This window comes from Pseudopodoces humilis, chromosome 8 (assembly GCF_049639895.1).
Source record: "Pseudopodoces humilis isolate 2021_Gansu_Grassland_sample_001 chromosome 8, ASM4963989v1, whole genome shotgun sequence".
Taxonomy (NCBI): domain Eukaryota; kingdom Metazoa; phylum Chordata; class Aves; order Passeriformes; family Paridae; genus Pseudopodoces; species Pseudopodoces humilis.
In genome coordinates, this window is record NC_142207.1 from 33,589,390 (window position 1) to 33,613,647 (window position 24,258).

At 44.0% G+C, this 24,258-nt stretch overlaps 1 protein-coding gene across 4 annotated transcripts in view; it reads left to right on the forward strand.

The window, feature by feature from the left end:
- Positions 1-24,258, forward strand: part of CPS1 (carbamoyl-phosphate synthase 1) — a 77,640-nt gene that overhangs the window by 27,573 nt on the left and 25,809 nt on the right. For 3 of the 4 annotated variants that reach the window (XM_005528888.2, XM_088058874.1, XM_088058875.1), the window contains 5 exons: positions 3,471-3,589; positions 14,915-15,056; positions 16,785-16,850; positions 17,402-17,465; positions 20,723-20,904. In XM_005528888.2, the coding sequence (XP_005528945.2) occupies positions 3,471-3,589; positions 14,915-15,056; positions 16,785-16,850; positions 17,402-17,465; positions 20,723-20,904 (573 nt within the window). The remainder of the gene's footprint in view (positions 1-3,470; positions 3,590-14,914; positions 15,057-16,784; positions 16,851-17,401; positions 17,466-20,722; positions 20,905-24,258) is intronic. The other variant, XM_088058876.1, reaches the window with a different exon arrangement.

Consider the following 24,258-nt stretch of genomic DNA (forward strand, 5'->3'; position numbering starts at 1 on the left):
TCCTGTCAAGCTCACTGGGAGTGCTTTGAGTAGGATTCTTGCTTATGCTCTCTGCATCTTTCATGTTCAGGCAATGCCTTTGCCTTTTGGTGGTACAATCTTAGCCTGTGCTCATTCCCTTCAGCATCAGCTGCATTCTGGTGTCCTGCTACTTTAGCTTGTAGCTGAGTGCTGGTGGACACCTGGATTCCTCTCCTGTGAGATTATATTTGTCTGCTAAACACTGGCTAGTGCTCAGCCCTGATTTACACTGGTGTGAGTGCCAGTCAAAACTGGTCAGTTTTGCAGCTTACAAAGGAATAAATGAAGATCCTTTTGAGAACTGAAACACGAAGGATGATAAAGAATGGCAAGCTGCAGTGTGTGAGAGCACTGTCTGCTAGCAATGGATGCACTGGTATGGACTTGAAACAAAAAGAACTGCACAACTGTGTTAAATTTCACAGACAAGAAATCCCCTGTTCTTCAGAACTGGCTTGGCTTCCTGTTGCATCCTTTTGACCCCTCTCTAAATCACTTCAGCCTTGAAGGTGTCTGTGTAACAGGAGTGTTATTGTAAGGGGACTAGGGTGTGAATTTATTTCTTCCTTCATGTTCTCAGTGTTTGCCTGTGTATATCATGTGGTAAATTTGGGGTTACTTTAGAAGGTAGGTGCAAATTCACACTTTGGTTTTGCTGCAGGTAACATGTCCATCTGTCCATACCCTCTATGAAGAGTAGGGCACAGCTGTCTTTTACACTCCTGCTTACCTGTTGGCTTGAATTTTTTTAAGATTGCAAACCTTCCTGGCAGGGAATGCCCAATTACTCTTTCTTGTGCTCCTGATTTTGTGTGGTGGAGTCTTTAAGCCCTTTGTGCTCTTGTGTAGGTACATCTCCACATGAGTGAGGAGCTGAGCCTGTGCTGTGTTAGTTAAAAGGTTTTCACGTAGCTGCTCCTCTTATGAATGGCCTGAAGAAAAATCACAAAGTGTTTTATAAATGTGTGCCTTGTCCAGCTGTTCTCTCTTGCTTTTCAAGCTGGGGAAGTGCATGTCTTCATCCTTCAGCAGCTGTGTATGGTCTTTATTACAACCTTTTTCTTGTGCCTGAGAGAAAAAATCTTCTTGAGTCTCTGAGTGGTTCAGAGAGATTTTATGAAAGATTAAAATTAGACCCATGTTAGCACAGGGAATCTGGGGAGATGAAGGTGAGTTTGGGTGCCACTGAACACTGGGTATTCCCAGCTGCTGCTGTTTTCACTGGGATCTGGTGGAAAAAAGCAAGAACAAACTCTTAGTCCCTCCTTATAAAGAGCTGCCTCTGCCCACCACAGCGCTGGGTGGGAGTGCTGCAAGGATGGAACAGCCTGATGAGCAGGGATGCTCAGGTTGTGTCAGGTGTTTCCTGCTCCTCTTAAGGCTGTGCACAAGTGTTCCCAGGAGGCTCAGGCTGTGGAGTTGATGCACACTCTGTTTCACACCAGGGCCCTGGTCTCCCAGTTGGCCACACTGCAGATGTGTAGTTTGCACTTGTGTTGCTGCCCATAGGCAGCTAAATTCTTCCTCAGGGGAGGAGCCAGCATGGAACTGAAGAAACAAGGGTGCTGGCCTTGGAGCAAGCTCTGTTGCTTGGCCTGGAGGCCAGGCTCGCTCCATGGCTCTTGGTGTGAAGGTGAAACCCCTTGGCTTTCCAGTGTGGACCAGTCCCTCATGGGAAGGATGCTTTTGGAGTCGAGCAGGGCTCTAAAGTCACACTGTCCTGCTGTGTCCCTCTCCTCCTGCTTCCATGGTGTGTTTTGGCTGTTCTCCTTCACTCAGGTTTAAAGAGATGAAAGCCACTGGAGTTCAGGGCCTCCCTGAACAAATTCTACACGATTGCCTGGAAACCTGATTTGCCCCTGGAGTGTGGTGATAGGGAGCAAGAAATGTCTGCAAACTCATTCTTCTCTCCCAGTCTCCAGATTTATGTGACAGAGATGAAGATAGTTGATTTTCTCTGCCCTTCCCCTGATAAATGAGTGAAAGAGATATTTTTTTTTAGTTTCCTTTGAAGATCCCTAGGACTTTTTAAATACAGTGTCCTAACCAACTTTAGAGTATGTGGTCATGCTACCTGTGTGTGTATGTGTGACTCAGTGACCACTGACTGAGAACTGGAGATCCTGAAGATCTCAAGTCTGCCTGTGTTTCTTTAAAAATAGATGGACAGAAAAAAAAAGAAAAAGACCTGCTCACATCCCACTAATGTGGCAATGTAACCTCACCCTCCAAGCACTGAAGAGTCAGGATGGGAAGGACCCCTTATCAGTTGTCTCATACCAGTAGTGTACCCAGAAATGTCTGAGAAGCCCAACTTGGTCACTGCCAGTGCTCAGGGACTGCTGTGGGGGAATAATGCTGGGGTGCAGTGGACCAAGCTCATTCCTGGATCAATTCTGGAATTTTCTTCAATGGCATTGCTCTGGGTTTGTTCCAGAGATGCTGCCCTGCAAGAAAACAATTAAGCATGGTAAGAAATTAATGAGCCTGATTACTTTAGCTCAGCAAAGATACCGTGCTGGCATTATCATTATGGTTGATTATAGTTGCTTTGTCAGGAGAGTTGTAACTGTGCACCACTGGTGAGACCCAAGAAATTGCATTGATAGAAAATACATCATACTGAGGGTTCTCTGAGGTGCTGGGTTTTTTTAAAAAAATATTATGATGTTTTGTAACCCATTGTTTTATGAATAATATCTCTGTGGGGTTCCTTTTTACCCCATGGCTGTAAATAATTGATTAAAAAAAACCCAAACCCATCAGCAACCCCAGCAAGAAAGAAGGGAAATTTGAATGGTCTTGAGATTATCTTGAGGATGAGTGAGAGAAGCTAGAGCTATGCTGTAGCTGCAAGCATCACCCAGGACCTGACTTTCCCATTGCTTCAGATGTAATGCAAGGCCACATGCTTTGATTCAGCCCTATATTTCAAGGGTATATCAAGATTTATGCTCCAAAGCAAAATGTTCCTTCACAGCTGAGAATCCAGAGCTTCCTGTTTTACATTTTCAGCTAGGGCTGGCAGTGGGCTCGAGATTTAGGCAACTTGAGTGGTAAGAGGTGCAGATGGAGCATTGGTCACTGCAGCCTGGATGTGGCTCCCTGTGGCTGAGCACGTTCTCAGTGGCCACCCAGCCTTGTTGTCACCAGCTTGTCTGGCTGCTGGCTCTGTGAAAAGCAAATCACTTCTCCCACTGAAACAGGAGCCAGCTTTTGGAGCACAGGGAGAAGTGGCTGGTGCCTCCCTGCACTCCTCATGGGGCACAGTTCCTGTTGCTGCAAGGAGACAGGGTCAGGAGGTAGACGAACATTTGATTTGTGCAGCTTGATCTATAAAACTTCTTTTCTCTATGTTATATCCTTGCTGCTACCTGTTTGCAGGCTGGATCTGTATTTGTGCAGCATGTGTTAAAGGGGCTGTTTGGTGCTGTCCTGTTTTTTGGCAGGCCTTGGATAGTGAAGTCCCCGTGGATGTCATTCACAAACTCACAGCCATTGACAAGTGGTTCCTGTATAAGATGCGCAGCATTGTGAACATGGAGAAGATCCTAAAGGATGTGAACAGGTAAAAAAGCCTTGTCCTAGGACACAACAATTCTTCTGGGAATACTGCTCAGAAACCTATGGTAAGCACAGATGCATTTAAAGCTGAGAAGTTTATTCAACTGCTTGGAATAAACAGCGTTGTCTTAAAACCCAGTTGAGTGTCTCAGTCAGCAGAAACTTTTGAGCATACTCTTTTTGGTATAATAACTCCTTGGATTATGGAAGTTATGGTTTATTTTGGAAAATCCTCACTATCTCTGAGACTAAGACTGGGACTGTGGATGATCTGTGATGAGCAACTCATGAACCTAGGACAGAGTTACTTCTCAAACTCCACGCTGGACTTGTCCTGACTTACTGCACCTGAGGGTCACATACACTGCATTTTATTTCCAGCCTGGACTATTGATTTTTGAGCTTTTCTGCTTTGCTGTGATTGTGCAGTATATGTGAATATTGTTTTTGTACCACACTTTCAAACATCTATGGCTCCAGAAATATTTAAATATAAATCTTCATCCTTCAAGAAAAATGACCACGTAAAAGCCAACAGGAAAGATAGCAGTAAATTAAAGGAGTGGGCTATATTTCAGTTCAGACTCTTGCTGACTTGAGCTTTCCTCTGGTGTTTTACGAGGCTGGGAGAGGCTCCTTGCTGAGTTATCGGCCGAGTGTTGCTGGGTTTGCTGCCTCTGGTAGCACAGGTGTCACCACACGATGGCACTGGGAGTGCAGTGAGCTCTGAGCCACTCTTGGTTCACCTGTGTCATCCCTGCTTCTTCACCAGCTGCACACTTTTCATTGAGCAGCTCTCGCTCTCCCTTGCAGCCGGAACAACCAGGAGCTGGAGCTGAACAAAAATAAATGTGGAGAGAGATGTTGAAGAGAAGGGGTAGCTTGATTATTTGCAGAAGTCTGTTGTTTGGCTGCAGAGGTTTTTGTCCTCTAACATCTATGTCACATTGCACTGGAGCCTCTTAAACGTGTATGTGCAGCTCCTGAGCAAAAAAAAAAATACCACCCCACCATATCCAGGATCAGTTTGAGCTTGTTGGAGTGGGATGCTCTGGAATGAGGCCCCAGAGGCTGGCTGAATCCTCAGCTGGTGTAAATCCAGGATCACTCCACTCCAGAGGTTAATCTGCCTGAACCCTCCTGTATGGCTGAGGTTGCTTTCCCTTTCTCTGCCATGGTGGCAGGTGATTTTACGACCAGTGATCAGTAGCTGGTAGCGCCCTACAGGGTTTTTCATCCTTGTGGTGCCCAGGCAGCCATCTGTACAGAGCCCTCACACACTACCCAGCCTTGCATTTTTATCAGACACAAGCAAGTTTTGTCCCTTGGAAGTGGATTCTTGCAGTTGAAATCAGATCATGGGTGGTATCACAGAATCACAGAATGGTTTGTGTTGGAAGGGTCCTTAAAGAACATCTAGTTCTAACCCCCTGCCATGGGCAGAGACACCTTCTGCTAGTCCAGGTTCCTCCAAGTCCTGGGATCCAGGGGCAGCCATAGCTTCTCTGTGCCAGGGCTTCTCCACCCTCACAGGGAAGAATTTTTTCTTAATAGCTAATCTAAATATTCTCTCTGTCAGTGTGAACCTGTTCCTCGTCCCCCTTTTTACTGGTCCTAAAATCATGAGCCAGACACAGTTAGGTGATAAAAGGAGTGACCTTTATAAGGATCCTTAGGTGCACAATTCACCAGATGGAAAACACCAAAGATGCTCACAGAGCAAAATGCATATACAATTTTTATGTTTAGCAAATGATCATATCTGACAAGAATCCCCAGTTAGAGACATAAGTAGTGAGGTTATTCCCCCCTGGTTCAACCCTCTTTGAATCCCCCCTCCTTTAGACAGGAGCTAAACTTTGTTTATGAAAATGTGTCTCAGAGCTGGTTTCAACTGTGGCTTTTCAGAGAATCTAATCCTGAATGTGCACAGCTTGGAGCCACTGGGGAATTTATTTTGTCTTTCTGTCTAACAGAGTAGGTAAAATGCTAGCTACAAATACTACAATAGGCTACAGAGCTACAAATATATGTGTAAAGAGTATAGAAAATATATAAAAGAAAAAAAGGCAAAATTCAATTTGGCATCACTGTAACTCCTTGCTCTGTAAAACAGTCTCTCCATCTTTCTTGTTGGCTCCCTTCAGGTATTATAAGGCTGCAGTTAGGTCACCCCAAAGCCTTCTCTTTTCCAGGCTGAACATATAAATTATTTTACCTTCATTCACTTACCAGTGCATATTTTCACCCCACTATGAGTGCAGATTTTCACCCCAATATAATTGCTCACACTTTTGCAACAAATCTGTCTTACCTCCCAGCCAGCACTGGAGGGAGGGGATGGACTGTGCAGCTGCATTGCATTGAAGGCAGAAAGGGAAAGAGCCAGGGAAAAACACTTGGGGCTTGAGCTAAGAGGCTAGTCCAGTGAGCCACATCAGGAAACATATCTGTGCCATAGCCAAGGGAAAGCTAATTCAGTGATGCAGATGAGTCTTGGCACATGTGTGCTCTTCCTGCAGCCAGCTGTTTCCACTCCCCAGCATGCCTGGCATGAGTTCTACCTGTGCTACAGGATAATTTCCAATTGAAAAGAATAAGAGGCGATGCCATCGTTGCTTTAAATCTTTCTGGTGTTAAGAGTACGTTTAGCAGAACCAGAAGTGGTTGCCCTGTTCCAGGCATTGTTGCTGGTTAGGGGCTGTTTGGATGGATCCAGCCCTTCCTTTCTGTCTCTGTGTCGGTTTGGAGGTTCTTTGCAGTCAGGTTTTGGATGCAGTTGGAGTAACAAGAGTCTTGATTTGGGCCCTGCAGAGCTGTTGTAGAGACTGGTGACAAGGAGATGCTCTCTGCCAAGAGGAAATCAAGAGCTAGAGCGAGTGGGTGTGACAGGCAGGTGGGGAAGGGGGATCAGAGGCAGGGGGATGCCTTTGAGAGCAGTTCATGAAGCAGCTCTCACCCAGCACATGCTGCCTTGCATCCCTGGCACGTGCAGCGATTCGGGGGTGAGCAGGAGGTCTCACTGATGGATGGAACGGATCTGCTCGCAAGAGTGAAGGGCTGAGCGGGATAATGCAATGCTGAGGGAAAAACTTCCTGCCAGATAAGTGTTTGTGCACTGTCTGTGGTGTACAGGCAAGGACAGACATTTGCAGGGCCAGAAGGGACTGGGAAGAACACCCTCTGCCCCATTTACCTTTGTCCCACTCAACTTTTTCCTGAAGAAGATTGGCCCTGGTGCTGGGTGGGACTGTGCAGCTTTGTCACACTGCAGCAGTGGCTCCATTTGACTCTTCCTCTGGGCCCTCTAGGATGGAGAAGAAGTTGTTTAAGATATGTGATGTGTCTGCAGGAAAGCAAATGGCCTGAGTTGAATTGGGAGAAGAAAGCCATTTTGAGCTTACTTGTGAGAATAACAAGTAATATCACAGGCACGTCAAACACGTGCCTCTGTTGTTTCTCCTATGACCTCATGTATTTTTTATTTTGGAAACTTACATTTGAGGGGGTTTTTGTTGTTGTCTAACCAATTACATTTATACCTGGACTGTAATTGTAAATTCAACCTTCCCCACCATGCACATGCACATAAATAAATAAAACCACTTGTACTCACTCACATGGGAAGAGCAAACACCATCCCATGCTGTCAGTCCATGAATAGATGACGGTGTATGAAGCAGTGGCAGTGCAATAGGATGTGCTATAACCTGGGAATTATTTCCCTGGATTTGGCCTTGCCAGTCCCATGGGTGAAGAAGGGCCTGGAGAGACCCTGCTGGCTTTCCATCGCACTGACAGCTCATGGGGGAGGTGGAAGTTTGGACAGACCATGTCCAGATGTCTGAGGCAGCAAGGAGTGAGATGTCACTTTTAGGCCAGGAAAGCCATGGAGACACTGCTGAGCACGTCAGATTTGAAGCAGGGTCCAGTGATAACAGGAATCCTCAGGAGGACAGCTGAAACCCAGGCTTAGAAGTAACATCTAAGGCATTCTTGACTAGGCCTAGGTGCAAGGGAAAACCTCTTTTGGAAATTACATCTGTTCTTTGACTGGTTGTAGTGAAGATTTGTTTGCATGCAGCCATGATTATTTTTATTTCCTCCTGGTTTTGGGATCTCTGAAAACAGTGGCTGTATGCAAGGAGAATGTACAACAAACATGGTTAAAGAGAGGTAAAGAGGTATGGTGAAGTCATCACTTAGGCCCAAGTGACATGGGGACAAAATCCTTCTAAAAACCAATAGGATTTGTGTTCCTAAGTCACTTAGGTATCTCTGTAGCAATGGAACCTGCTATTGATTGTATTTGCCATTACTTGAGAGCTCATGGGGATGGGGGAAAAGTAGAGGTAGCAGGGTGAGTTTCACTGCTGGAGAAAATCTGAGTGAAACCCAGGAAAGCCATCTTGCAGCAGACAGAAGTGTGAGTATATTGCTCAAAGAGGATCATTTCAATATTGATTAAAGGCTGTAAAGTAGAGTTCAGTTGAGGAAAGAGGAGCATAATAAACCACCATTGTGAAGAGCAAAGCACAGAGATGGTGAGCTTGCCCAAAGTCTGAAGGACAGTCTGGCAGTGCAGCGACCTGAACTCTTGTCACCTGAAATCTCAACTCTTTAAATTAACCTTAATTGAAACAGCAGGTCATCTTTTTGGCAGATACTGAACCAGCCAGCCTGCTAACAGTGGGAAATGATGACACCAATCATATTTTGATAATTTTATACTTTGGAGCTTTGTTTTGAAGGAAAGTATGTGAGAAAACACCTCCTGGCCTGTTGTGTGCTTGAAAGGAGTAAGTGCAGCCCTGACTATCACTCTTGCCTTTCCCAAAGAGACGTGGGTTAATAAAGGGAAAAGACAAAAGTGGGAGGGTGCAGACCCACTTTAGCCCAGCATTTGGAGCTGGGTGCTCTGCTCAGTTGCCCACAGGAAAAGTTTATTGCAAAGGCCTTTTGGGAGCCCAGTGCCTGGGTACCTGCAAGGTGTGCTTTGAAAGCAGTTTGTGGGAAGCATGGCTGTGGTGGAGTAGGCACAGGAATGCAGGATGGAATGAAAACCAGCAGGTGAGCTGGGAAGCACTGAAGGGAGGGAAATTCAGATAGACCTGTGCTCTTTGACAGGGCCTCCTGCACCCCCACTTTTCTCAGCAGCAGTTTCTGCTGAGCCCTGTGCTTTTGGGGCAGGTCAGAGTGTGTCACACAGGTCTTGTGTGGGCATCCAGCAGAGCAGGGCCAGTGACAGTAAATGAGGCTGTGCTGGTTTATGCTCTTTGAGGAGTTGTCAGTGACATATTTGTAGAGCTCCTCTCCAGCTAACTGGAAAGATTACTTTTGAATTCTTTGTGAACTGTAGGGCAGGAGAGGCTTGGGAACAAGTTTGGAATGCGATACATGAGGAAAATAAAATGCAAGCAGCTATTCAGCACTGTTGTTTGTGCTTTGTGTGGATCTAACATAAGATGCTTTCTGTCTGTCTTGTAGAGCCACTGGTAATAATTTCACAGCTGTATTTTCTTTCAAAGCATCTGTACAGTTGTGAAAATGCAATATTCATGTTTTCCTCGATGCAGAGGATATGCAGGCATTGCCTTAAAAAGCTCCTGGGGAGTCTCTGTAACCAGTATGTAAAATGCTAGGAGCAGGGCAGTCTGTACCATGGCATCCCAGCAAACACCTCAAAGCTCTCTTTTACCAGGGGTAGAAAACAGGCTTTCAGGAAACATCTACAACCCATTTCTTGGCTGTGTTTTTGGTGTGAGCAGCTGCTTTAGCTCACTTAATCTTGTGAGTGAGTCATTCAGGTCTTAGGGCACAGTGTGAGGTTCATGTTACTTAAATCAAGATGTCCACAATGAGATTTATTAGCCCAGGGACCAGAATGTTAAAGGTGCAGAGAGCTGGAGTGACAATTGTTTTGTGAGTGAGATTTGTTTGTTTACAGCTCCTGCTTCCTTAAACGCTCCTTTGACAGCTTATTGTCAGTCATCTCATGAGTTTCTTAGGAGGGGAAAGCTGGTTACAATCTGTCTCATTGAGAAAAGGAGCAGGGAGAGAATTTATACCATGATCTCATTATTTTAAATTGTAGCATGTTCAAAATCTTGTAAAACATCACAAATAATCAAGGAAACCAGTAGGAGCCTTGAAGCAGAGCAGAACAGTGAGAAAACAAGAAAGAATATGCTTTTGTACATAATTCAGCCTGAAATTCAGCAGGCTTTTGAAACCCTGCAGGCCTGAGAGTACTGAGAAAGGGAGAGCTCTCTCAGGACTGGCTATAATGCATTTTGCTTCCAGCACTTCTTACTTTTGGTCTGCTTTGCTTGCTGTAGTGAAACTGAGCTTAAAGTTTAGTCTGGGCTTAAACCGCTTCAGGCTTGGGAGGAGCCGAATTCAAGATCCTTGGGCTGAGCTGGAATTGCTCACCTTTGCAGCTCCTCTGTGCACATCCAAGCCAGGTTTGTAACTTCTGAGATGAGGCAGAGGTGATGGGATAGGGGTGATGAGCCTGTGAGCTCACAGGGATCGTGTTAACAGGGACACAGCTGTGTCCCAAATGCTCCCAGCTCAGGCTGTGGCTCTCAGTACACAAAATATTCCTGATCCTTTTGATTCAGACCCATTTACATGTGCCTAAGTAGTATGTGGATGGGTATAAACTTGACAACATACCTAAAAAGAAGCAGAGCCTGATTTGGGAGACAAGAAAAAGTGTGTTTCTTCCGCTGGCATTTTTATTGGTGGATCAGATGAGAGCTGGTCAAGTGGAAGAGAGGGCTCTGTTGAAGTGAGCAGGGTCTCCTGATAATTTCAATGCTGTCAGCATCCCTCCAGTCAGTTAATAGATTTCTCCAGGTTCTCTGTGCCAGGTGAAAATTTCCTCATTAAGCAGAATTTATTCCATTTTCTCTTATCGTTTATTAGTGAAGAAGTGAGTGAATGGAGTTGCAAAGATGACAAGAGTGGAATTTTAACCTAAAAGCAACTACAAATCGACACTGAAAACTGAAACAGAGTCACAAGCAAGGTTGGGGAAAGGCTTGTTCTGTTTATAAACTGCAAAATGAGCAGGGGACTTCAGCTTTCTGAGAAGGTGAACAACCATTTAATAATCATGGTAGCTTGCAAAAGTCTAATTGTCTGGGTTTGAGGCTTTTAAACCCCTGACTTTCATTTTGCAAGGGCAAATGTTAGGAAGAGGAGTGTTGTAGAAGTCTGAAATAAAGGTCACTTAGTCTTCCCTTGTTTCAGAATTGATGCTAAGCCAGTTGAGGGGGTTTAATCTTTGGAAGACTTTTTGCTCTGTGTAGGAAAAGTAAGTGATGCTCATGGGGAAAGTGGGAGGCAGTGATGTGAGACTGGGTCATGTGGTTTGGTGTATCCAGGACTGAGAATTTTTGTCTTGTCTTTTAGTGCTGGATTTCTGTTGAGCTTGAAGGGTTATTTGCTCTCAAATATTCAAAGAGATCAGCCTGATTCCGCTCTTTGCTTGTTTAAAAGGCTCTCTCTTAGCAAAGGCAGTGGGAATTGCCCCTTAAAAATTGTCACCCTTTAACCTCTGCATGTCGGTTTTGCTACCTGCAAGATAAGCATCGCCCTACCATATTTGCATGTTTCTTTATATTATTCCCATGAAAGTTTAGACCTAAATGCTAAAAATTACCATGATTAGTAAGTGGAAGTTACTCAGTTGTGAAAATGTGTGCGCAGTACATGTAGAGAGTTCCCATTAAACATGTTGGACCAATTCTTCTGGTTTCTTCTATCATGCTTTAGGAGTAGCAGAGGGAAAACATGCATGGAAAAAAAATGCATGGTTCCATTTCCCCTCTAGAAACTCCTCTTTTCTCTTTTGCATGCTGGTTTTCCTGTAAAAAAAAAACTAGTTACCTTTCTGCATGGATTAGTAAGTGGCCTAACCTAATTTAAGCTGCTAGCCCAAGGCAAAGGAATCATGGTGCAAAATAATCACTGCTTTTGTTCCACCCTCCCAGCTGGGAGGGAGGGTGACAGTGAATGATATTGTTATAATGAGATACAAGAAATGGAATGAAAACAATCTGCAAATGAAGGCAATTTGCTGTCTCTGACAGCAATCATATGACAGCCAGCTATGTGTGTTCCTGAGGCAGAAGGGAGGGAGGGCAAGGGAGTAAACGTCTATGAAAGAGGCTCATTTTCTTGGGGTCATCAGGTCTACTCACTCATCCTGAGGAGGCTGAGTCCTTAATAGCCAGTGACTGCTAGCCTCAGTTTTGACAGAGAACTGGTGGAGTTTGCTGTATTTGCTTCTGTAAAAACACACATCCATGCCTTCAGTTCTGGTGTTCATGATTTGTGGAAGAAGTCCTGCCTCTGAGCTGAGATCAGGAAGCAGAATGGGTTGAAGAGAAGCAGAGGAGTTTCTGGTGGAGGTATTGCAGCATGGAAACCATGGGTTTTAGTACGGTGTGGTGCCACAAAGTGGGTCTTTGGGAAATCCAAAACCTGGAGACTCAACCTGCCGGGTTAGGCAGGACTTTTTCACCCAACCATAGAATGGTTTGGGCTGAAAGAGATCTTAAAGCTCATCTCATTTCTGCCATGGGCAGGGACACTTTCCACCTGCCCAGGTTACTCTGAGCCCCGTCCATCCTGGCCTTGAACGCTTCCAGGGATGTGGCAGCCACAATTTCCCTTCTGACACTGATGAAGAGGAGGCTTTGCTGGAGTGAGGAGGGTGGTGTGGTGCAGGTTGTAGAGAAGATCCAGGATGTAGGTGATGCCTGGAGTCCCCTGAGGGCAGAGCAGGCTGTTTGTGGGGCCAGGCTGGGACATGGTGAAGAGGAATTATTGTGTTTCTTTCCTGCAGAATTCTCACCCGCTTTCCCTTTCTCCTGTGCTATTGCAGGAGGGTGGAGTGCTCTCTTCACATACCCCAGGGGAAGGAAGGAAGGAGTGGGAGAGGGGAGATGGCATTGGGAAATTCATAGGGCAAATCCTGTCTGTCCAGGGAACTGAACCCAAGAGTTTCTGGTTCCCAGTTCTGCTCTCAGAACATCTGGTTTAACACTTGTGTGGCTCTCACCTATTTCACACCAGTCTGGCTTTACTGGGGGCAGCAGAGCTGCTCTGTGCCTAGGCCAGAATGGAAAATTCAGTCCAATGACTCTCTTTCATGCTTCAGTTTCCTGACACATTCCAATAAATTCGTCTTACCCCTCTTCTCCCACGCAAATAAAATAATAGCATTTATTTTAAAATACCGTCAAGCAAAGGACATAATTCAAAAACTCTGATTTAGGAAAATTGCTTGTTTGTTAATCATTCCTTTCTCCTTATTCAGAGCTTGCTTGCTCATAAAATATTGATTTATTGGGCAGGCAAGAATGCTCTAGGCAATGAAGATATAAAGAAGAAATGCTGATAAAAATACAGGCTTTTTATGTTTTTGCAAAAGCTAAGCTTAGAAAAGGTAGCTTAGAAAGAGAAGGAGGCAGAAACTGTAAGGGTGGAGTCAAAACATAAGTGAGATGAAGAGTAGGAGAGAAAAGCATAGAGTGAATGAAGAGGGGATGGAGAAGATGAAGAAAACGAAGAGCAAAATGGACAGGAAAATGTTGATCTTCAGAAGTGGCAGGGGAAGCAATGTGTTTGAAATAAACAGCAAAAACTAGGACTTCTGAAAAGCAAAACCAAGGAGCAAGGATGTATGGAAGTATTGAGAGACACTGGTTGTAAATATGAAGTCAAACATGTACCCCAGTTTTACCTGGTCAATCCCCCCCCTCCATTTTCCTAATGCAAGGAGCAGGACTAAGAAATGGAAAAGGGAATATTGAGATTGTTACAAGAGAAAGCCTACCTGGTGTGTGAGCCTCTAAAGGTCCTTTCTGCTACGGATCTCTGAAGTGAGATGCTTTTTCCAAAGACTGGCCATTTCAGAAGGCAGGCAGAACATCCTCAACAACAGGAAGAAAACTTGGCTGGGACAAATTGTAGGTGTGCCTCCCAGCTCAGCACAGGGGTCACAGGGTCAGGGCACAGTTGTGCCTCTGAATGGAGAACACAATGTGTTCTCCCAGAGCTTGAAGAATTTCGTGCCCTTGGGTGGAGTGGGAAGCTGCAATGAGAGGGAGGAGATGGAAGCACCCACATAAGGACTGGTCCAGCCCAGTCTAGTGATGCCTAGGTTTGAAATTTAGGCCAAGAGGAAGAATGTAAGGGAGATATTAAGTTGAAGTTTGTGCATTAAATTGTAGGGATACTGAATGCAGAAAAAGGAATTGCTGTAGGTTCTCTCTGGAGGCTGAAATGGTAAATGATCATACCTTTGTTGTGGGGTTTAACGCTGGCTAGAAGCCAGGCACCCAGGAAAAACCCTTCACTTATTCTCCTCTGCTGTATTTGAGCAGAGGATGGGGAAAGAAAAACTGAGAGGTTCATGGGGTGAGATAAGGATTAGGACAAAACATTCTAAGGGCAAAACAGGCAAAAAAAGGTAAAAGGTATAAAGAAAAATTTATTAACATAATTAAAAGAGGGTAATGAGAGCCAAAATAAACCTTTAGAACGCCCTTCTCTGTCCACCTCCCAGCCCTTCTTTCTCACTGACAACACAAGGAGACAAAACATGGGGTTTTTATGTCACTTTAAAAAAAAAAAAATCATTCTTTAGTTTGATTAGGGAGGGGAGTCTCTCCTGTTATGTCATGGGGTTTTCCCCACAGGAGACAGTTGTCTGTGAACTTCTCCAGTGTGGTTTTAATTTTTACAAGTCCTGCCCAACCTGCTACTATGTGATCCCTCCCACAGGCAAAGCAGCCTTTCCACAACTAGTTTTTTTTCCATGGGTCTATGGGGTGTAGTCTTTTAAGGATGAGCTGTTAGTTTGGAAGCAAGGTTCTTCTCTTTCTGTTCAAGTTTCTCACTAGGTTATAGCTTTTCAGCATGAGTATCTTTTCTCGTGGGCTGTGGGTGGACTTCTACATCCTGGCTTCCTCTGCCCTCACTAAAAGCCAGGTTGTGTTAAACTAACGTGGGGGTACAGTCAACCTGTACCAGCCTGAGGGATCTCATCATGAGTCACTGATTCCTGTCTCAAAAATGCAAGGAAAGTAAGTTTTTACTTCCTACTGCTTGCACTCTCTGCCTGCAGACTGTACCACAGAGGTGTTTGTGTGGGGCACCAAGGGTAAAAAAGATGTTTTATGTTTGAGTCTTCTTCTTTTTCTTGCCTTCACATGCATGATCCTGTAGCAACTGTGTGCTCTGAAGCACTCATGTATCTTCTAGTTATTCCTGTGAAGCCTCATGCAGAGGTGTTTTTCTTATTTAACCCCAGCAAAGCAGTTCCAGAAGAGACACTGAGGAGAGCCAAGCAGCTGGGGTTCTCTGACAAGCAGATTGGGAAATGCCTGGGGCTGACTGAAGTCCAGTGCCGCCAGCTGAGACTGAGGAAGAATGTAGTGCCCTGGGTGAAACAGGTATGTGAGAAACATCACTGGGCCTCCTGGGGGTTCCAAGAGTGGCAGGAGACCTCTGTGTCTTTAGAAACCCCAGGCTCTGTTAACATCCTCAGGGGTTTAGATGTTGGTGTGAGGAGAATACAGTTTATACCCATGTGGCTGTTCCTTCTGCACTGCAGGCATCAATGTAATGCCATCAACATTCCAAAAGAGAGACTCAGAATATTCTAGTTCATATTCTTTGTGGCTGAGGGGGAAACACATGTGGCTCTAGGAAAAGGCTGGAAATGCTGGCCCACCATGGTAGGACCATGAAGAGCTTTCTCTTGGTAGTAAATTTTTACAGGCTAACACTTTATTTGAAGTGTGCTACTGTCACGGGTTCATTTGCTATTCGTTGTGATAGCATGAGCCTAATGAGCTCATCTGGCATTCACGGAAGTGTCACTTGGTGCTGGGCTGTTGCATTTAAGGTGTGCTGGTATTAAACTGCCACCAGCTGGTTTTCTGTCCTTAAATAAGGTAAAAAAAACCCCTACCCAACTACTGAATGTTTCTGAAAGAGTTCATCTGTAACCTCAGGCCCAAGTCTTCTTCTGTTCCCCAGCTGCTGTTTTTCTTCTGTGCCTCACCTGGCTGCAGAAACGTGCCTGGTCTTGCATTGATTCTTTCAGCTGCATATGGCACTGCACTGCTGGATTGATTTGTGTGCCAAGGTGCACTTAATGAGGTCATTCTACTTGTGCCTGCCTGTGTGCCTTCAAAGCATATGCTTCTTCTTGAGCCACGGAGTACAAGTCACGGTATTAGCAACAGTAATGAGCAGCAGACACATGGTGCTAATGATGTGAGGTCACATTCTCCACGGTTCACAAGGATTTGGACAGCCAGTGGGGACTCCTGGAAGTGCTTGAATTTTGGACAGATTTTTAAATGGTATAGCACATAAAAATTCATGTCAAGGCTGCTTTCATATTGCTCCCTGTTCAGTATTCTCTGTAGAAGTGTTTCAGATGTTCATTCAGGAAACTTCAGCAGTCACTGGTGACCCAGATGGACTGGTTACCAAGTATAACCATGCCATGAGTAGTTGACATAAATAGTTTGTGAACAGCCTGATGGGCAAATTATTCTGGGCTCTCTTGTGACTAATTTAATAAGAAATTGTTGAAAAGTACATATAAAGGGTGGTTTAAAATCACCCTTGCTTTGTGTACCATTTAATTATCAAAGCACGAGTTGTGCTGTAACATAAACACGTGGTAATTGTGCACAAGATTTCTAAGTGATATTTTTTGTGTGTTTGTGCTCAGCATGGGGGTACAGTGGGGTCAAGAGTAGAGCCTGGAGATTCCAGACAGCCTAGTTATAAAGGACAGAAGACCTGCAGGAATCTCTGTAATCTGCTAAACAAACTAGAGAATGAGGACATTGGCAAGTGGAGGAAAGTTCCTGGGTTGTGTAGGTGTTCCACCAAAGAGGGGAAGAGCTAAAACTGCAGCTTAGAAAGAGATGGTAGAGTGTTGTGTTGCACTGTAGGGTCAGGACAAGGCCAGGAATGTGCTGTGTGAACAGCACAGGACAGTTCAGGTCACCTCCTTATATGAGGAAAGATATGATGAGAAAATAATAGGAGTGAAACAGCAGTAGAAAGGGAAAGAAGCAAAAGGAAAGAACCCAAAAATCTGCATGTAGGAAAGATCTTGCACTGGCCAAGTCACAATCCCCCTTTTATTTCTTGTACAGATTGACACCCTGGCAGCAGAATACCCAGCGGTGACTAATTACCTGTATGTCACATACAATGGGCAGGTAGGCACCCTCAGGAACAGCATTGCTCTCTGCTGTGATCTCTTCTCCCTCTGCCATGTTATTTCTGGAAATGTTGCAGATGCCTCGGTCTCCATAGCAATTCTTTTGGATGGTTTTACATAAAATCCCCTTACAGCATGCCTGGACATTCTCTTGCTCCAATGCTGATCCAGTGCATTTACTGTTAATGCCCTGATGTTGTTAAGAGCCTGTCATATATCACCTGTACATGCACAGGGAGGTGCTGGGAATGTAGAAGTCATATTTCCCTTATCTCATCCTAACATTATTTTTATATGAAACTTCACAGGTCCTTAGGCTGCTTGAACAGCAATATTAGAGCTGCTGTTTCTCTTCTGATCTGGGTGCAGCACCACTAATTCCAGGAGAGCTGCACCTGATTTACACTGCTGTGAGCAAGATCAGGCTGGAACCCTGAAGGATCAGATTGTTTGGTTTGGGCTGAACACCAGAAACTGTTTATTGTGAAAAGCACAGAGTTAGGTGCTGCTGAGTACAGATCCTAATGACTTTTTTGTCTCCCTTGCCAGGAACACGATGTAAAATTTGATGACTGTGGAGTGATGGTGTTGGGCTGCGGACCGTATCACATAGGTAAATCTTTCTTACAACTCCTCTGCTCTCCTTGTCCCCTCAAGCTTTCTTCAGATATCCTTGTGGTTCTTTTGTTCCTCTTCTCACATGGTGAAAAAAACCCTCCAGAGCACAGTGCACAGGACTTCAATTCCTAACAGAAGGTTTGCATTTTATACTTGCTTGGAGATTTCATTTCACGCCCTGGAAAAAAAGCAGGAGAATTTTATTGCTTTTCACTTGGTACTTAGTTGTGATTTCCACAAAGTTTTACAGAATTTTTTAAATCTTTTTCCCAGGCCTTGAGAGCCTCATACCTTGTATAGAAGTTTGTTGCTCCCATACCTATCTTATATGTTTACTGCTAGCTCATGATGATTTTGACACTCTGCATTTTACAGCTGTAAGCGTAGGTGAATCTGAAAATATTTTGTTCTCCTCAGCTTCTTTTGGGTAAGCAATTCTCTGTATGTTGTTCTTCCTTTCAACCCACTCAAATCATTATAGAGAGTAACAGTTTCCTCGTGGCTGTGAGTGTTGGGTAGACAGGCTGCTGAATTCTGCATGCAATGACTTTTGCTTTTTCTTTCCATGGATCCCTCCAAATAGCTCGATATTATTGACAAGGGAAAATTTGCTTGTTATTCCGAAATATTTCTGCTCTGCATCTCCCAGAACTGGTGATGGGTTATGAAAGCTGGGGTTGAAAACTGCACCCATTTGATTTGCTTGGGTTGGAGAGGTCATATGCTGCCCTCCTGCTGCTGTTGGTAGGACATGACTTTTTGAAATCTGTTTCCAGTGTGAATGTTGAGATGACTGAAATCAGGAGCAGCACTCCATGGTCCAGCTTATTTTTTGCAGATGATTCTGCTGTCCAACAGGCTGTGTGGCACAGCTGCAAAAAATGAAAAGGATTGCAGTGTAATTTCATAAGCTGCATTCACATATAAGTATGTGAATAGATTTTTGGACTGTTCACCTAAAAACTCCTCATTGCTTAGAATAGACGTGGAGGTCTGTTCTTGGTCTCATCTGCTCTGCAGCTTTGATTCAATCCATCAAGACCACCTTTGGAAGAGGTTGTAACCCAGTAAAGGCTGCTAGAGGAAACCATTACTTGTAGCTGTAAAATATTTTTTTCCTAGATGTAATAGCCAAGCTGGGTTTTCTTTTTCTTTTTTGCTTTTCTTATCCTTTGAAGGCAAGTAAGCAGGGTGCTTTTCCTCTGTGCTTTCAGTATCGTAATCAGAATTCAGTGGGATCAACTCAGTGCTCTCTTCCAGGTTAGAAGAGGCTAAATGATTTGGATGGAAGTTAAAATATGTGACATTGTTTTTATTTCCTTTGTGAAAGTTAAGTTTTAGTTTAAAAAGAAACAAAACAACCCTTATGAGTTTTAGTTGAAAGTATATTGCAGGAAAATGTTCACACTTCTGCAAAGAAATAAAAATATTTGAGGGAAGTGAAGCCATTTCAAAAGTCATGCTGTATTCTGTGCTTAAAAAGAAAATTATTCACACCAAAGTGGGTTTTTTGAAGTATTTTGTAAACTAATATACCAAATAGAAACATGATGTGGGTCAATGCAGTTACACAGTCTTGAACTTCAATGCTTGCTTTGCTACACCTTTCCTGCACACATGAAGCCTCAGCAATCCTCGCTCTTCACCTGCTTCCAGGAGGGGGTCTCCTGTTCTGGGAGGGGGTTTGTTTGTGTGTCAGCCCTAAAAGCAGTATAAATATATTTCCACCACTGGTGTGGGCCAGCAGAGTGCTCTGTAAATTTTAAGGTGTGCACATAAACTCAGTGTGATTGAAAAGTGACAGTGAGCTCCAAAACATCCATGCATTGATGTAGTAACTGTCTCCTGAGGAGCCAAATCTCCTGGTTATGTTACAACATCATTACTAGTAATACTATTATTTTCTGTCTCCCCTCTTCCCATGTTTGGATATGATCATTACTGGATGTGCCTGGAATACACTTACCAGCTGCTTTCCCAGGTTGTATCTGAAGCAGTCAGATGAAGGCTCCAGGTGACCATTGTGTTCCAAAGCTGAGGTTTCTTATGCATATAAAAATACCTGTGTGATGGAAGTGGAATACAAAAAGTGAATGAGCATCTGCTGTCCCTTCTGGGAAGTATCCAGGTTCAGATTTGATTTTCCTCTCTTTTCCGTGGGGTTTTAACTGAAGCTTAGGCATGGCTTTGAGGTTCTTGCTTGACAGAAGTGGGGAAACAACTTCTGTGCCTGTCAGGGAGTGACCTGTGCCAGCCATCAGTGTGTGACTAGGTGGTGGGGGCAGCAGTTAAGCACAGACTGAATTTCTAACATGCCTTGTCCCACAATTTTATATAAAAGTGATACCTGGTTAACCATCATGTAATGACTGTGAATGCAGTGTGATGAGGCCAAGCTTTTCTTGTAGACTGTAAGCATAACCATTTAATGATGTTCTTTAATATGCATCATTCTCTGTTTGTGGTACCTGTCTTAGATGTTTGAGCATAGAAACGTAGGCACAAGTCTCAATTCAAGTGTTCCCTGGAGCCTGCAGCTTGCCCAAAGCCAGGCACCAAGTCCTGGTGCCTCTTTCCTTTCAAGATAGCCACAGTGCTTACTCAGGGTTTGGGACAGTAGGATGTGCTCATCCCACAGTGTTGCCATGGTCCCCCTTTTAGCCTTTAAAGTAAGATCAAAGGATCACAGGGTGGCTGTACAAGTGTTGCTCTACTGATCTGCCTTACCTGGAGTCAGCGTACAGGAATGTCAAACCCACTGAGGTATAATTCTTCTGTTGTTGTTTTGGCTCTTCTGGAAGGTAAAAAACCACCTCAGTTTTCTGTTCTTCACACCACATTTATGCAAATGCTTTGTGTTTCCTGGAGTAAGCAGCTCGTCTTATAATAACAGGAACTCAGTGTAGTTTATCCCACTCTTCATTGCAGGATGTGTGGGTTGGGAGGCAGCGGTGATTGCATGGAAAGCAAGAGCACACTCAAGTGTTTCTGAGCACAGGATGACAGATGTGTTAGACAGGTCTGTCACTCCTAAGCAGCTGAGCTTACCTGCTGTGCTTGGAGGTTCACGTTTTGTGGATGAATAATTTCCATGGGAGCACAATTACATTTCTGGCTCCGAGATGACAGGAGCCAATGCCGACTTATTCTTTTTTTCCCCCCCCTTCTTCAAGCTGGAATGCTGAGAATATCTACTCATGTTTTCTTCTCTGCATCCTTCCTTTCCTTGCCCACTTTTCTGTCTCCTGGCAGGCAGCAGTGTGGAGTTTGATTGGTGTGCTGTCTCCAGTATCCGCACGCTGCGTCAGCTTGGCAACAAGACCGTGGTGGTGAATTGCAACCCAGAGACGGTGAGCACAGATTTTGATGAGTGTGACAGACTCTACTTTGAGGAGCTGTCGTTGGAAAGGATCCTGGACATCTACCAATATGAGGTAAAGAAAAGCAGAAGCACTAAAAAAAGCCACGAAGCAACCCAGTTTTTTTCTAAATTCCTGTCACTAGCTTGTGAAGCAGCTGGGGGTGAGGGGAGAGAGCAAAAGCTGTTTGCTTTGGATCCCTATGTTGCATTTTACACATCGCTGATGCTCCTAGCAGGCTGCTCAATAAAGAGTGCCAAATAAATACGAAATTCTTTTGCAAGGTGCCATATTGTGCAATATTTACAAACAGGTTTAATTTGCTGCACAGACATTTATCTGTCTGTGCAAACTGTTCTGTTTGCTAAAGCACTGCTGGGCTTTAGCTGTTAAGCACACCCTTGATTTGAAGCACAAGTCCTCCCCCTGGAGCAGATGAAGGAGTTCTGAGCATCACTCCAACCTGTGCTCAAGAACTTGGCCTCGCAGTGCAGTTGGCAGGTGGATGTGGTCCAGCCTACAGCCAGGCAGGTCAGGGAGGGGCACCAAAATTGCTGTCAAACCATAAAATGTTCCAGCTCCTGATCCAGACATTTCTCTGGTCTTTTAGCAGTTTTCAAGTGTTCAGAAGTGCTGATCTAAGAGATGAAGGAGAGCCCCAGACATATTTGATAATGAGGGGATATGTAATGTAAACAGTTGGCCCCAATATTGAAAATGTTGATTTCTAGCAGATAACACACTCATCTTGGATTTGTTACTGAGGATTTTAAAGGTGCTTTCAGGAACTTCATCTACCCTGAAATTCAGCAAGAGTTGGCCATGTAACTTGCTGAAGCAACTTTGCAGAACCCGGATCTTGTTCAACTTGTGATTTTTCTTGACTCCTTTTCCTGGTATATGAGGATCTGAGCTCATCTCCTTTATGAATGGGTACAAATTTCTAAAATGGTTTTATAATCTGGCCATGTTTTGATCATTCCCAATTTTGGAACCAGGCCAAAGCTCATCAGAAATTAAATCCCAGACTCTAGGCTCTCTTCAGCCATTTGCAAAATACTGTCTAAGTTAAAATTTAAATTGCATGTTTTTACTTTCCTATTTGTACAGGTTGTTTTACCTCTTCTTTAAATTTTTGTAAAACCAGAAACTACTACTGGAAAACATAGATTTTTCAAGAGGCTGAAAGACTCTGGTGGCTCTCTGGACTCTTAAAGGCCGATTTTTGAATGCTTTAGGATTATCCATGAGGCTCAGCTCTAAAAACACTGAACTCTTGTTTACCTGACAGAACTGAACTCCTGAGCAGGGGCGTGGAGGAAACTGGTGTGACAGTTTGTCAGACAAATAACACTGATGAAATACAACATCTAATTACTGCAGGATCAAAGAGAAGGTAGAGATGGGTGATGAGGGAGCTCATTTCCACATGGAGGGCGAGTAATTAGCAAGTTGGGTAAGAAAAATATGTGAAAAGAATACTGAATACATATTGAAACTTGCTTTATCCTGCTTGTCAGAGCAAGGCTTGGCCAGTTTGATGGGAGGCAATGCAGATCTCCAGGTCTAAGAGCAGCATACTGTAATACCCAGAGTTTGCAGAGGATTCTGCTACTCTGGCATGGGTGTGAAAACAACCAGCTTGATGTTTGTGCTGGAGGTGTGGAAGCCATCAGAGTCTGAGCCTAAATATCCAAAATCAGTGTTGTACTGTCTAATAATTCCCAAGGTAAATAGTAAATACAAATAGTGAAACCATTTTCTTCAGCAGCAACATAAGGTAATGGTATTATTATGCCTAATTTGCAAGTAGGGGAACTGAGGAAACTGCACAGAGTAATGCAAAAGAACCTGGGCAGAGCTGGAGACTGAGCCCAGACCTCCAGCAAAGTGTAGTCTAAGATACATTATTTGTTATATGTCATTTCTTTGGAAAAATGAGTGAGCCAAATGCTAATGTCCTGTTAACAGAACACTTCCTCAGGCAAATGCAGCTGGAATTCAACCCCTAAGAAAACGATCAAGTTAAAAATTTATTTGATTCTGAGATCCTTCACCAAACCTGTAGATAACCATCTCTCCCAGCTTCACATACAAAACATGAACAGTGTCATGATTTCAGGCTGTTCTTTTAACCTCTCCTGGTCATTCCCCTCCCCTGGCGTTTCAAAGGAAATAACTGAAAAGTCATGGATCATTGTCAAGCTGTATGTAAAAACATCAGCAAACAATGGACACAACCCTGAGCCCTTAGAGATGGTATTTCAGCTCCCCAAACGTTGCTAGGACTAGCAGCAGAGCTTGGGCAGCTCTTAAGCCCAGGTGAGTTGGTGCACTGCTTTGTCCCTGCTTTGCTGATTAGATAAATCAAGGAGCAAGTTCCCCAACAGGACTGAGACAGCTGCAAGCTGCCCACCCAGAAATGCACACAGCTCCACACAGCCCTCTCCCAGGGGTGCACTCAGCTGTCCCCCCCCTCTTTCTCTTCCCTGTGTCCTCTTTAACCTCCAGCTGACATCCGCAGCCCCAGTGAGCTCTGCATAACAGAGCTGCTCATTGGAGGAAAGTTTAATTTACTGCAAATGTGCAGAGTTAGGTGGTAGTCTGTGAGGATAATAATTTAAAAAAGAAAAAAAATAAAATTCCTTCCCTCAGATTTATTGGCTTTTTGTTTCCAGAGAAGATGTTCCCTTTTTATTTTAATATCTATCTGCTTGAGGGCCTCTACTGATTCTTTTTTGTGTTTCGGAGATTATTCTGAAACAATTCATAAAAGTAAAGGAGGCTCCTAGGTACAATTTTAATGGTCTAATTTGTTTTCAAACTCGGGGAAAAAGAAACCCCAGCTCTATTACTAATGACATAACAGCAAGGTAGTAATAAAAAGAGCTATTTTTGTTATAAAGGGGAAAATAATTCTCTCTAGGCTTCTTTCACTAGATTATGTATTGCTTATATTTTAACGATATCTAATGGCAAGGATGTTATTAATTTTCTTTATAATTAAAATATGGCTGATGACAAAGTGATATGCAGTGGGGTCCCTGCCTGCCTGCCCACATTTCTCAGTGGAGCAGTCATGTTCCCTGTCAGGACAGCTCTTTGGGTGGGAACATGCTTTGGGAAACAGCAGCAGAAATTTAAAATAATAAGTAAGCAGCAGCTAGATTCAATTTATGTTCTTCTTGAGTAAAAATGAGTATATGATTCTTTGCTATCTGCTTGAATAAGGAATCTCCTCTGTCTCCTTAGGGCTGAAGTCCCTAATTCTATCCCAGCTTTGATGTAGGCAGTATTTGGATTTTAGATGTGCAGTAACTAGAATTGTTTTAAAGGCAGAAATGAGCAGCAGCTGAGGAGAAACTGTTAGCTGGGACCCTTCACATTTCACATATGTCAAGGATAGATTAAGATGTTGGTTGACCTTGG